The sequence below is a fragment of the Cavia porcellus genome, unplaced genomic scaffold (assembly GCF_034190915.1).
Source record: "Cavia porcellus strain 051 isolate PalLab524CR breed Dunkin Hartley unplaced genomic scaffold, mCavPor4.1 scaffold_13, whole genome shotgun sequence".
In the NCBI taxonomy this organism is placed as follows: domain Eukaryota; kingdom Metazoa; phylum Chordata; class Mammalia; order Rodentia; family Caviidae; genus Cavia; species Cavia porcellus.
Genome location: NW_026947496.1, coordinates 9,181,835 through 9,195,416, shown reverse-complemented (window position 1 = coordinate 9,195,416; position 13,582 = coordinate 9,181,835). Strand labels below are relative to the sequence as shown.

At 52.6% G+C, this 13,582-nt stretch overlaps 1 protein-coding gene and 1 long non-coding RNA gene across 5 annotated transcripts in view; one reads left to right on the top strand and one right to left on the bottom strand.

Annotated features, from left to right (window-relative positions):
* Nqo2 (N-ribosyldihydronicotinamide:quinone dehydrogenase 2) overlaps positions 1-3,229 on the bottom strand; it is a 14,654-nt gene extending 11,425 nt beyond the window's left edge. Inside the window, exons 1-2 of one of the 4 annotated variants that reach the window (XM_063259805.1) lie at positions 3,207-3,229; positions 798-889 (exon numbers count right to left, since the gene is read on the bottom strand). In XM_063259805.1, the coding sequence (XP_063115875.1) occupies positions 798-804 (7 nt within the window). In that variant the 5' untranslated portion in view covers positions 805-889; positions 3,207-3,229. Of the gene's footprint in view, positions 1-797; positions 890-2,132; positions 2,283-2,833; positions 2,993-3,206 lie in introns of those variants that run through there. The other 3 variants (XM_063259803.1, XM_003468815.5, XM_063259804.1) reach the window with 3 other exon arrangements.
* On the top strand, positions 3,070-13,582 carry LOC134478468 (uncharacterized). Its single transcript, XR_010051083.1, has 2 exons — positions 3,070-4,080; positions 12,479-13,582. It is a non-coding gene; the product is annotated as an uncharacterized LOC134478468 (long non-coding RNA).

The following is a 13,582-nucleotide window of genomic DNA, read 5'->3' as shown; positions in this document are numbered from 1 at the left end:
GGAAAGTACTGAGGGGCTTGTCCAAAGACTGGGAACAAACAAAATACCTATACTAGGGTTTCTCAGCTGAGGCAGGGATGCCCACTGGGCACTTCTTTTAATTCTGGATGTATTTCTGGTTGTTACGACTGGTCAGTGGACTGGTGCTACTGGCATTTAGTGGGGAGAGTCCAAGGAGCCTACTAAATGTCCTATAAACACAGGGCAGCCCCTCAAAGGACTATCTGGCTCCGATTTTGTTAGTGCCAAAACAGAAGCATCCAAATCTCTATTACAATGTAAGGTGAATCTGTAAGTTCTAAAATGAAAAGATCTCCAAGCTGAACAAAAAATAAGTGGCAAAAGTGTGTGTGTGTGTGTGTGTGTGTGTGTGTGTGTGTGCATGCGAGTGTTTAAGATGCGGGCATATGAGATAGAAACACAAAGGTGGGGCTTGCGGTGTAACCCAGTGCTACAGCACCTGTTTAAGCATACACGAAGCCCTGGGTTTGATCCCTATCACTGGAAAAGAAAAAATTATAAAGACATAACTCATTAACTAAGTTTTAAGGCCCTACTCTGCCCCAGAGATGATTACAGGCACTGGCAGGGTGAGGACAGGGTAGGCGGGACCCCGCTTTAGAGAAACATCCATTCTGGGGGAGTAGAATGGACAACACAACAAGCAAATACAACACTGGGTAATTCCAGATAGTGCTCAGCAACCTAAACCCAGTGGGTTGGCTTTCTTTTGTAATAAACGATGTATTCCACTTCCCAACAGAGGTCTCACTCCCCCCCCCGTAACAAGCTATCACCTGCCATGGTGGAGAAAGACAGATTCTCTCTCGGATTCGGTGTGGTGGCCTGATGTTCAGGTGCAGCTGTTCTCCCTGGTGACAGCAACAACCTGGAAGAGAAAATAAACTCAGGGGAGGGGGAAAGGCAGAGGGGAGGTCAAGCCCAACACCCCAGAAAAAAAAAACGCTTCTCCAAAGAGGCAGGGCGTCCCCTGGAGATGAAGGCCTTAGAGGACAAAGATGCAAGATGTCAAAACCAGTACTTTCCAAACTTCTTTCTCAGAGGACTTAAAACCTGCAAAGGCAGCGTCAGAGGGGAGAACCTAGGAGATGAGCCACAGGTGGAAAGTAACTGTGCTTTCTTGGCTTTTCTGTCTCTCCAAAAGAGACATTATTTATAACTAATAAATGAGCCTGGGGAGATGAAGGGTGGGGCAGCCAAACCATCTGCTGGGCATGTGACGTTCCAGCTGTCGCTGGGAAGTGGAGGACTGGGCTAGATGGGACCAGATGGGCCTTATTTACTCACTTGCAACAAAAGGGACTTGGATTAGACCTGGTTTCGGCCAGCGACCCCGAAGGTTGAAGGTTTCTCCGGGGAGGTGGCCTAGGCTAGGGGAGACTTCCCATCAGAGGGACCTGGGCTGGATCCCAGCTCAGGCGCGTGTCATGGTGAGACCTGCAGTATTCCCTTTGCCGCTTCATGTCTCAGCCTCTTGGATCACAAGGCCACAGCAGGGCTCGGCACGGTAAGACAAAGGGAACCCACAGACCCTCTGATTAGTGCGTGACCTGACTCTGGGGACTGGGGAAGGAACTTCCATGTGCTTAGCCCTTCAGGAAAAATGTGAATTCTCTCCAGCAAGGCTCAAAGGCACAAAGGAAGCCTTGCGTCCTCATCCCAGAGCATCCATCTGCAAAATAATTCGGGGGGTGCCTCCAACTAACTTACCTGCACTTTCAGAGAAAGCAAGTCAGGCAAAACTCAATCACAGAGAGACAGCTCACCTCCAAGATGCAGGGAGTGGGGACTAGTGATGGAGCTCAGGGTTAGCATGGGCACTGACACACAAACAAACAAAAAGGGCAAACGACTGGATCGGAGCTTTCTCCAAAAAAGATACACAAGGTGCTGGTGATTTAGCTCAGCAGCATAAGCGCCTACCTTGCAAGCAGGCAGTCGTGGGTTCAATCCCCGGTACCGATAAAAAGGAAAAAGACAAAAAAAAAAAAACCCAAAACAAAACAAAACAAAAACCAAAAAACACCCCACAAATGGCCAATAAGCTGTGAAAAGCTGCTTAGTACCCCCAGTCATTAGGGAAATGCAAATCAAAACTAGGCCTAACACACCTCTTGTCATGCATCAGACTGGCTGGTATCAACAAACCCAGGAAATAATTGTTGATGGGAAGTGGGAGATTGGAACCTTTGTGCTCCGCTGATGGTGAGGTAACAGTTCAGCTCTGGGAAATAGTAGAGGCTCATCAAAAAATTAAAAACATGAAACCACCACATGATCCAGCAATTCCACATCTGCGCATAAACTGAAGCGAATGAGCAGGGGCTTGAAGTACTCATCCACAGCGGCATTCTTCAAAGGCCAAGAGGTGAAAGCCGCCCTCCGCTGCGTGGGGACTGCCCCAGCGCTGAGGTTCCAGAGATGCACAAAATTAATAAGGACAGAACTTGAAGACTCTTTTAGGGAAACAGAAAAAAGAAAAAGCAGGCAAGGGAATCACAGACTTCCAGTTAGATGTGGAGTACCAGTGAGGAGGATGATATCAAAAGTCACAGAAGCTGCGATTTCGAAGAGATGATTGGTTTAAAAAGCGGATTTCCTCTGGGATCTTAGCCACGCCCTTAGACGGGGGTGCTGGGGTGGTCACACGACTGTACCCGACGCGGGGGGCTCCCCGCTACCTCACCCCACGCGCACCCAGCAAGTACCGCACCAGGAGGAACGCGGCATTTCGCGCCAGGCCCGAGCGCTAGGATCCACGACCGTCCGCCAAGTTACAACCAGAGGAGACTTCGGTCCCACGGGCACTCACCTTCCGGCGCAAGCGCGAGCACTCAACCTCAGCTGGCACCGGCGCCTACCGAGGGCCTCTGAGCCGAGCTCCGGGGTGCAGCGCCAGGGCACCGCAGCTGCGCTCTGGGGACCTTGGGGGGCTTGTTCCCTTCCCCGCCACGCTTGACCACGCCCTTGCCAAGCCCTCAGGCCCGCCTCCAGGCGTGCAGCCCGCCCACGCCTGGTCCTTGAGCCACTCCAGGGCAACGAGCGCCTCCAGACCCCGCCTCCGCCCATACCCACGCCCACATGCTGGCCTAGGCCACGCCCCCGCGCCCTTAGGCCCGCCTCTTCCGTAGCTCCCTCAGCCCTCCAAGCCGAGCAGCTGCCGGTGCCGAGTCTATTTCTGGTACCTTGGTGGACGCGGGTTGGCCCCACGCAGGTCTGATCTCGTGCCTTCTCTCACATCGTGCCACATACCTAGGTTAAAAGTGAGACTCCAAGGCGCGCGTGGTGACGCATACCTATAATTTAGGTACGCTGGGAGACCGAGGCAAGTGGATCACTAGTTCTAACCCAGGGGGGCAGTTTAGCAGTTTAGCGAGATCCTGTCTCTCAAAACCAAATAAAAAAGGGCGGAAAAAATAGCTCAGTGCAAAGGCCCTGGGTTCAATCCCCACCGTGTGTGGGGGGGTGAATCCATCGTGCATTCATTACTCGCTCTAATGTCCAGGGCATCCGCTGAGTCGGAACTGCGACCCAAAGGCTTAGGTTCGGTACGATCTGTTTCTGGAGAGGATGGGTTCTGAAAGGGAGAGCAACCTTGCGCTGGCCGGTTCGGGCGGTGCGGGCTCTTGGGTGCAGGGAGTGGACCGTCCCCTCCAGTTTGCCAGGCGTCCATCGGGTATGTGGGAACCGGTCCATTGAAACCGAGAGGCTCGGGCTCCCTTGGCTGGCGAGGACCCCGGAGCGGGAGCCTGCGGTACTGGAGATGCAGCGCGGGGCGCGGATGGACCTCGGCCCTTGCCTGGCCTTTGGGGTCTGTGCCCTTGGACCCACCGCTCCCGGGTCCTGCGTGACCTGCTACAGCTTCGCCACCTGGTGGCAGCGAGAGGCGTCACAGACGGGCCAAGGGCGAGCTGCCCCAGGACCGCTCAGTGGGGGACCATGCCCTAAAGAAAAACAATGGAACTTGCTACGACTCCAGTGCTGTTGCGATGATCGCACGCGCGATGCGGCCACGTCCATCTCGTTTTCAGCCTTAAAGAGCTGCAGGAGTAGAGTCAGGTAATCCAGGCGGGGAGGCAGAGAAGCCAGGGGCACTGGGATGGGTGGGGGCCTCGGGGGAGCCATGTCCAGGTTCTCGGGTTCCAAGCAAAGAACCCAGCAAGACACTCCTCGTCGTGAGAGCAAGATTTACTCCAAAGGAATCACGGGAGTGAGGGAAAGAGGTCAGGGAAAAGCGCTCTCCGCCCGGCAGGGGTGCTGTCATTCCAGTCTCGGGCTGATGGTATTCCGTATTCACCCTGTACACTAGGCATGGTGGCGCACGCCTGTAGTCCCAGTACTTGGGAGGCTGAGGCAGGAGGATCATTGCGAGTCTGAGACCAGCCTGGGCTACAAAGTGAGCTTAAGGCCAGCTTGGTCTGCACAGCGAGACCCTGTCTCAAAAAGATCAAAAACAAAACAAAAAGCCGAAAAAAAAAAATTCACTCTGTAAAATGAAAGTTGGCTCTGACATAAAGAATGCATAGATTAGTACAAGAAAGTCTCTTTTCTAAATTGTCTTGCCTTGAACTGAAGGGTTAAAGAAAGGTTCTATGCCTGAATGCCATTTTCCATATATTTAAGAAGCACTTGCCTTTATTGTTACATATTACATAAAGCAGGACAGGAAAAGTCCCGTGTTTGTGTACTAACACATTAACCACTGTGTCAGTGTGAATTCCAGAGGCCAGCAGGTAAGGAGGGAACTGGACCATGAGAACCAAGTCAGAGTAAAGGAAGACCGGAAGAGCACCTCGGGGCCAGGGAGATAACGAGGGACAAGAAGAACAAACCCAAGGAACCCCAAGCCCCCTGCAGGCCTGGCTAGGCGTAGGGTCCTGGTTGAAGGTTTGGGTGCTGTGTGCAGCTCTGCTGTCAAGCTTCCTGGGGTGATGACCATGCAGGGCAGGAGGAAGGCAAAGAAGTGAGAGAGGACACGGAAAGCTGGGGTCAGGTGGGACGGGAAGAAGCCCCCACTGTGCTTTATACATTTGGCAGGTTGGTGTCATGTGACACCCCTTTGCCTAGCAACCATTGTTTGGGTTGCCTTGGGGCTTGGAGTTGGGAGGGGGGCTGGTTTGTTCCCTTGGCTTGTTCTGGGAAGGGGCTGGCCTCACCCCCACAAGAGTGATCAGTTTGTAGCTTCAGCCACTCCCTACATTTGGGTGACCCTCGAGAGGCATCCAGCAGTGACCTAAGTGATGAGTTCCTGTAAAATATGATGCTGAGGAAGAGCAGGAGCTGTGGGGGGGGGGGGAGGACTTCTCAGAGGACACTGACCCGTGATCAAGTGCCACCCAGGGGACAGGCAGCCAGCGAAAGGGCCAAGCCAAAGAGGGAGTCTAGCAAGCTACTGATGCCACTAAATAAGGCCGTGTTCTGTTTGTTCTGCTAATGTTAGAAAAGTTACCATGAAATGGTGCTTGCGAAGTTCTCTGCCTGCCCCGAGGTCCCAAGGCCCCATTCTAAGTCAGACTTTCCTGATGGTGACCCCATAGGTCGACCTCAGTTTGGCTGAGGTGTGGTCAATCCTGTGTATAAAAACCCCTAGACTGACAGTTCCTGTGGTGGCCCTCAGGTCCCCTCCCTGGCTCAATGACCTGAGAGTTTTCTGCTTTCTATTTTCGCTCTACAATAAATACTAGTGTGCTGTCCTCTTTCAGCTCAGCCTTGTGATTCTTTCTGTGTTGAGAGAGAATCTGCCAGCCCAATGGTGACAATGATGTCAGAGGCCAACAATTAGAAAAATCTTAGGCATAATACATTTGGAGGGAACAGGATGACCCTCGAAGCTTCGGGTCACGAAGATTCATTCTGGTCGTTGTTTGTTTAGAAAATGCTTATTGAGCTGTGTCAGTCACTGTAGGGGCAGAGAGGGCTCACTGCGCAGCAATGTTCAGGTCCTCCAGTCTCCTGAAATCATGGGTTTACACTCGTGGTGGCAGGGAGAATAGATTTGCATACCGGCTAAATACACTGTAGTCAGAAGCTGGAGTAGTAGACTGTTACCAGGTTTTAGAGCGCTGGGGTCTCCTTCTGGAGGTGTTTTCTAGGCTCTTTCTGTCCTAAGCAAAGAATTGATCAAGATGAGCACAAATGATAGCAAAGTTTTATTAATGGTAGGAAAAGAAATAGACTCTCAGAGTAAATTTGGGCCAAGTAAAAGTAGGAAAAAAATATACCGTACAGGGTGAGGGCGGCCACCATGCAAGTGGGAACACAGTGCAAAAGCTCGATTCTGTTTGCATCACACACTCCTCATGCTGACATCAGATCCAGGCCGTCCCACTGAAAGCTTGCTCAGGTTCTTCAGAAAAGTTCAGGTTCGGGGCTCTGACCCACGTGTGTCCTGGGATTTTGTAATTAGCAGGCTGAGCCTCCTTCCCTAGCCAGGTTTGTTATCCCTTGTTGTGCCCTAATCTCCTGTCTCAAAACTGCTCTAAACAATAGTCATGACCATTATTGTTATTTGATAGAAAGCTGGGATTAACTCAGAGAAGGGCACAGCTGATCCAACCATGTACAAGAGGAGATGGGGTCCACTCCAGGGGAGCCTCTGCCCACCCCATGCTGCAGACTGCAGGTTCCTGGGGTCCCTGTAGATTAGTTAGAGTCCTCTGCAGCCAGAGACCAGAAGATCTGTTTGGGAAGGGGGATCTGCTCTGAAATTCCCCCCAACTTGAGCAGCAAAATCTTGCATATATATATATATATATATATCTGGCCTCCTCAAGAATACTGTATTAAAGTCACAGAGTATCCAAACACAAGATGCACCTCACATTACAAGGACCTGCATAGGACAGTGAAAATGGTGTTTCCACTGAAGTGAGCTTATTTTTATTTTGCATTTATTTTGAAAAGTGCTCTGGTGGGGCAAAGATCTCAAATAACTGGTTAAAAAGTGCGGTGGCAACAAAAAGCAGGGGTTTAGAACTACACGCACTTCCTGGTCTCGGGGTGACTGGGTGTGGATACACCGGTCTCCAGGTGCTGCCTTAGCAAAGCCAGGGCATGGCCTGAGTGGCCCCAGGTTAGGCTGGGGTGGCCAAGCTCCCCTTCCCAAGGGACCCTGGACACAGTCAGTGGCAGAACCCCACACAGAAGTTTGATTCCCAGCTCTTTCTGGGGTTTCCAGCCTTGGGGACCCAACCTTCCCCCCATGCCCTCACAGATGCCCAAGCTCTGGCCTTGCTCCAGTACCCAAGGACACCAGGCACCTTGGGCCCCTCCTGGAAATCATCTTCCAGTGGAAGCCTGAGCGAACAGGGAAGTGAACATCTGACAGGGAAACGAGGACTTGGCTTTCCTGGCTGCCAGCTTGGCTGCCTTAGGCTGTGCTCTGTGCCACCTGACCTCGAGCCTCTGCCCGGCACAGGCGAGCCATCCTGAGCCCTCCAAGGCAACAAGGCCCTGGGCCAGCCCCTTGGGTCATAGCCCCAACCTCGTCACTGGAGCCCCAACCCTCGGGAAGAAGCCTCTGGTCCCCAGCTCACCCCCTGGGCCTCTTAGCTTCTGTCCCAGCAGCCTCCTCCCTCCTCTCTGAGCCCAGGTGTTTGTCACTGGGTGACTCACCGCACTATGCCCTTGGCTCACCCACCTGGTCTCACCCTCTGGCGTCCCCAGTGGTGTCCCCTCTGATCGCTACAGCTCGGGGTGGCGAAAGAGGCCCAGAGTCCTCTCTGTTCTCTGCTCTCTAGCTCTTTGGTCCCTTGCAGGCCACTGGCGAGCAGAGCCATCCCCACCTTCCAGCCCTCATTTCCCAAGCTGGGTTGGTTCAGGCCCAGGCCTGGAGGAGTTTACTGCCTGCCTCAGTTTCCCTTCGTTGCCCCAGTAACATCCGTTCTTACCTCTGCAACCTTCACTCATCTCTGGCCCTGCCAGACGTCACGGCCACCCTCTCCGGCCCCTCAAGGACCTGCCATGGCCCCAGACTTCCCAGCTCCTTCTTTCAAGCGCACCCCCCTCCCTGCCATTGTTCACTGTTAATCCCGCTCCTCTGGGTCCCTTCCCGGCCTCTCCTGCTGTCTGGCAGGCCCCTGGTTCACCTTACGGCTGGCGTTCCTGGGGTTCCCTGCTCTTGCCGGAAAACCTTACAGTGCCCGAGACCTTCAAGGGGCCTGTGTTACTCAGACCTCCCTCCTGCGCCTTCCGAGGACCTGCACCCTTGTCTTGTCCAAGTGGAAGTCCTTTCCCTTCCCAGTTCCATCCTCTCCCTCTTTTCCGCTCCACACCTTGTTCCTTATCACGGCCGTTTGCTTGCTGGCTCAGGTCGGTAATGAGTCATGTTAGCTTCCCGATTGCACACCCGCTACCCCACAGCCCCGGCCCTGTGTCTCCTCCTTTCTAAAGGCTTTCTCATCCCTGTGCCTTCCCCTCCATGCAGCTGCAGCTGCCCTGGCCCACGCTCAGTGTCTTTCACAGGAAGGATCGTAGCAGTGGCCTTCTGGCCTTTTGTCCCCTCCTGCCCTTGTCCACATTGCTACAGAGCTGTCGACTGACACTGGACTGAGGATGTGGTCATTCAGCTCCCGAGTCTGCAGAGACCCAGCTCCACCTGTAATGCAAAGCAGGAAAAAGCTGCTGGTGCTAATCGATGCGTGCAGAGTGCTTTCTGGGCTTGCAGCCTACACTCTACTTACAGCCGACAGCAGGCGGTTTCTTCCCTCGACCCGTGTGGTGTGTTTCCCAGCCTCCTGGGTGGAATGCTTCTCTCCTGAGTCACTTGGTCAGCTCTGCTCAGCTCAGCTCAGCTCAGCTCAGCTCCTGTGTTAGGGACTCTGGGATACATTTCCTGATGAGGACTGACAGTTGCTACTTCTGTTTGCCACCCCATCCTCAGCACCGGAAGGGCGGGTCCCACCTTACATTCACACATCTGTCTGCCTCCTGTGTCTTCCCTTCTTATTGAAAGCCCTCAGCGTAGCATCTGAACAGTAGTACAAGCACTCAGTAAAAGCCCGTGGGGTGAGTGACGCAGGGACACACAGCACTCAGTGAGTCACTAGGGTCACTTCCCCATTGACAGGGAGTTTAGACAGGGGAGTTACCAGGCCGGTGGGCAAATACCAGTTATCCAAGGAACAACAGTGCCAGTGAGCTAAGGGACTTTGCCCATCAGCTTACTGTGAGGCAGCTCACAAGATAAGGACCCAGCCCTGTCCTTCCCAAGGTCGCTCACTGCCTCTGGAAGTGGTGACAGCCCTGAGACTCAGAAGGCACAGTGTGCACTGAGGGGATTTCTGGAGTGGGGGAAAGAGGACAGCCACGGTGGTGGGCAGACAACAGAGGCCTCATTCACCCTGGCTGCTTTGCCCCAGGGACCATGAAGTTGGGGTTGTCTGCTTCAGGTGGGCTGTTACTGTACGTTGAATGCGGAGACCAAAACTCACCACAAATGAGGAACTGAGAAGCAGAACTTTCTAGGTTATTCGGTTATGAGAGCTGGGCTATAAATGAATGAATCCATTAATGGGCTAATGAGTCAATGGGTCTATTACAATAGCTGGGTTCTTAGACAAGCACCTTCTGTCTCTTGTACGAGCCCCTCTCACTATGTGACACCTTGCACCTTATTGGGACCTGCAGCGCACCCACCTGTGAGAAAACTTCATCAGATGGAGACCCTCAGCTTCCAGAGCCGTTAGCTAAATTAACCTCCATTCCTTATAAAATACCCAGTCTCGGGGATTCAGTTATGGCAAGAGAAAACAGACTAAGATACATAGGCACCAAGAAGTGAATCGCCCACCTCTGTTTAAAGAGAAAAGTGCTCTGACCCCCTTACCAATGAGGAGTAATGAACGTGAAATCTGGGGTCCCCTACCCCTCCCCTCCTGCAATACCCACACCTGCATTTTGGAGTTGAAAATCTTGTCCTGTGCATGAAATCCAAATGGGACTTCGAGGGGACCCTGCAAGGGAAGCATTCAGTGTGATGAGGGCAGCACCCTCCCGGGTCTTCCACCAAGGCTGCCTCACTGGGGTGCAGGTACCAGCTTCATCCGTTTCCCAAGGAGCCCCGTTTAGGGCAGCGGGGTCTGGAAGGCTGGGTGCCCCGTGGCACCAGCTGCAGGTGGCTCAGGTTAGCCGCGTGATCCTTGAGCGCTGTTCTCAGTAGTTTTTGTTTCCTTGCTGTGGTTTGGTTGTTGTTGGTTTAAGAGCTTCATTGTCACCATATTCTCATCCGGACTGCTGTGGTCAAACCCTGCAGGTCTGTCCAGCACGGCCCTTGAGGGAGAAGTTTCCCTGAGCTCCTCCCGCACCCTGTCCCCTCCTCTCCGCAGTGACCAGGGACCTCAGGACCAGGCTGTCCATGGTCAGCCCTGCTCTGCTCACACCTCGGGCAGCGCCTACTTGCCCACCTCTTCATTTGCATTTTGAAATGGATCACACAGAGATGCTGGAGCAGATAAGCTGATAAGCTTCTCTGCTGCGTTGCAGCAGACCGCAACGCAGGCTGCTGAACTGGGGATGCTTTGTGGGCAGGCCTTGGAGACAACACATTCTGCAAAAGAGATTTTGTCCCCAAAGCATCTGCATGTGGACAGGGACACCCAGGTCCTGAACTCACCTTCTGGAGGATGGGAAGGGGTGTTTATGGGCAAACAAGCAGGCGATGAAGGCCCGGGAGGGGTCTGGAGGCGGACTGACCAGTGGTCTGCGCACCTGTGGTCAGTCTTCAGGAATTCATGCTCAGAAATGAATGCCCCAGCGTCACCTGAGGGCAGACTATTCTGCCTCCTGGCATCAAAGAGGTCGCCCATCTTGTACCTGGCACATGGAAGGGTCAGTGGTTTCAGTCCCTGAAAAGCCATTTGTGCCACTGGTGTCATGATCCACACGTTATAGGTGTCACCTGTGGCAAAGCTGGCGGAGGACAAATCACACTCAGCTCTGTGACCTCCAAAGTTAGTGCCTCCTAGAGTAAGCTAAATGCTAGTAACTAAAAGTGAGTGAGGCCAGAGGGTTCATATGATGCAGAGAGAACCTCTATTCCTTTATTCTATTTAAATATTTCTTAAACCAACAGGGTATGTGTGTGTGTGTGTGTGTGTGTGTGTGTGTGTGTATGTGTGTGTGTGTGTGTGTGTGTGTGTGAGGGACTGAACTGGGGGCCTTGGGTTACATACTCAGCTCCTGTCCTGCATTGGTTTCTTGAGACAGGGTCTTGCTATGTTGCTCAAGGGACAGGGCTGGAACCCTATCTCAGCCTCCTAGGGTGCTGATGCTATAGGGGTGCACCAGCATCTGCAAAGCAATAAAACTCTCTCAATTTATGTTCCATTGTAATTATGAGAGTATAGTTTCTAAAGAAAAGAAGTACTTGAATCTCTAGCCACGAAAACCACAGCTGTTCAGGTCGAAGAGCCTCCGGAGATGCCACTGCACCTCTGGCCCTGGTGTCCGGCCCTTAGGGGCCGGGTGACCGCATTGGCCTGGGAGGTGCCATTCTCATCATTAGCTCGAGTCTTGGGTTCCTGGTCTTGTGATGGGGGATGAAGTTGTGACTCACAGGCAGTTAGGAGAGTTTTACTGGAATTAGGAAGAATTTAGGAGGGGTCTGGGCGGTAGCGGCTGAGGTCTTTGGTAGGGGATATTTTATACAGGTATGGGTGAAACTGCCATCGGCCTCTGGGTTACAAGTGCAGCCGCTCAACTAATACAGATCCAGAGGGAAGCGAGGCACATGGCAGGGCAGAGGCCCCCACTGTGAGCTTCAGCTCAGCCATGACTTCAGATGCAGGAAGCACAGAAAAAGCATTGGAAAAAGACGGACGTGTGGCTCAGGACACTCTGCCCTCTCTGCGCCAGCTGCAGGCACTGCTGACCAGGGCTCTGCTGTGCTTTCTTCTGTTTCCTCCTCCTCTGTCCTCCTTGTCGCGCCCTGTCTTTCGTGCTGTCCTGTGAAATGCTGGTTGGCACCACCAATGCATCACCTTGACCTGTCAGCTTTGCTGGTTGAATGCGTCCTGTCCTTGGTTTCATTTAGCACCTACATCCCGGAACTTATGTCTTTATTTTATTTTGCTCTGTCCCCTGGCTCCATTCACTGTGCTCTAGCTTTAAATGTTTCACCAGACTCTAAGACCTTTTGAGGCAAACCAGTTATTTTCTAATGAAAAGGTTTTACATATTACTAGCCCCCCCCTACTGGTGTAGAGCACAGAAAATAAAAGCAAAAATCTGATCCCCAGTAAAACATGTCCAGGCTCAGACAGTGGTGAGGTTTCCAGCTTGACTGAGTAAAACGAGAGAGACAGAGCACAGGTGTATGCGGCACCTCAGGCCCAATTCCTCGTGGGCCCAGCTGGGTGTCTCCAGTGTCCGATCTTGGAGTTACACCTGATTTTATCTCTAGTTTTCATCTGAATCCCCTGGAGGTAATGTGATGATTCTGCTTTTGTTTCTTGTCCAGGAACTGTCTGGCCCTGAAGCCTTTCGAGAAGAGCTGGTAAGGGACAGATCACCCACTGTGATGGCAGAGAAGGGGGCATGTTCGTCAGCCCTGGACTTGGCCTGGTACTCCTGCTCTGCACTGAGGTACTAGAGGAATATGCACGCTTCACTGCTCTGGCTTTCAAAGGAAGCAGGAAGACCCCCGAGTTTTCTGCAGCAAATCCAGGGACACAAACAGAGTGGGGCAGGGTTGGGGGCCTAGCACCCTCCCATACTGCTCTTAAGGAAGAAATACAAAGAAGTTGGGGTCCCCTTGGTGCCTGGCTGGGCAGGACTGTGAGAAGCAAACAGCAGCTATCAGCAGCCCCTTTGATGCTCTGGAAGCTTTCTGTGGCAGGAATGTTGAAACCTCCATCTTCCAAACACTCTTCTGGGAAAGAGGGCGATGACCTCTCAAAGGAAGGACAGAGTATGCATCCTTCATTTACCCACTGCCCTGTTCTGGGCGGGGCCTTATTTTAAACTGGCCTCCTGATTACCTTTCATGTTGTGGTGGATTGATAACTGGTGGTCAACTTGTGACATCAGCTAAACTGAATCAGTGTGGTGCTGAGCTTGGAGGGCCCACCTGGGGATTGTTGCCAATATAAAGAGAACTGGAGAGGAAGAGATAGTGGTGGTGGTTCTTCTGGGTGTTGTGGGTTGTCCTGGAGTTTCTTGTGCTTCTTTCCTCATACGAACTCGACTGTTGCCATGGTCAGAGGAGCTTGGGCCTTGTCACTGAGAATGGCTATGGTTCACTTTGGGGGAGCCCTGGTCCTTTGAGCATCACTTTCTGGCTCCAGTGTAGATCCCTCAGCCTGCTATCACAGATCCTGCACCCTGCCAGCACAGACTTTCTGGCTTCTACTGCTGACCTTTGGCCTTCCTGGTGCAGATCCATGATACAAATTTGCATGAGAGATTGCCACGGGTTCCAAGTCTTCAGCTGGATTCATGCAGGACATTGCCATGAGATCCAGGCCATCAGCTGGATTCCTTGGGTCTTAGTGTGAGGACAGATTTCCTGCACTTTCTGTGTTTGACTCTTTGGGTGACCATTATAAAATAATTGCATAAATTA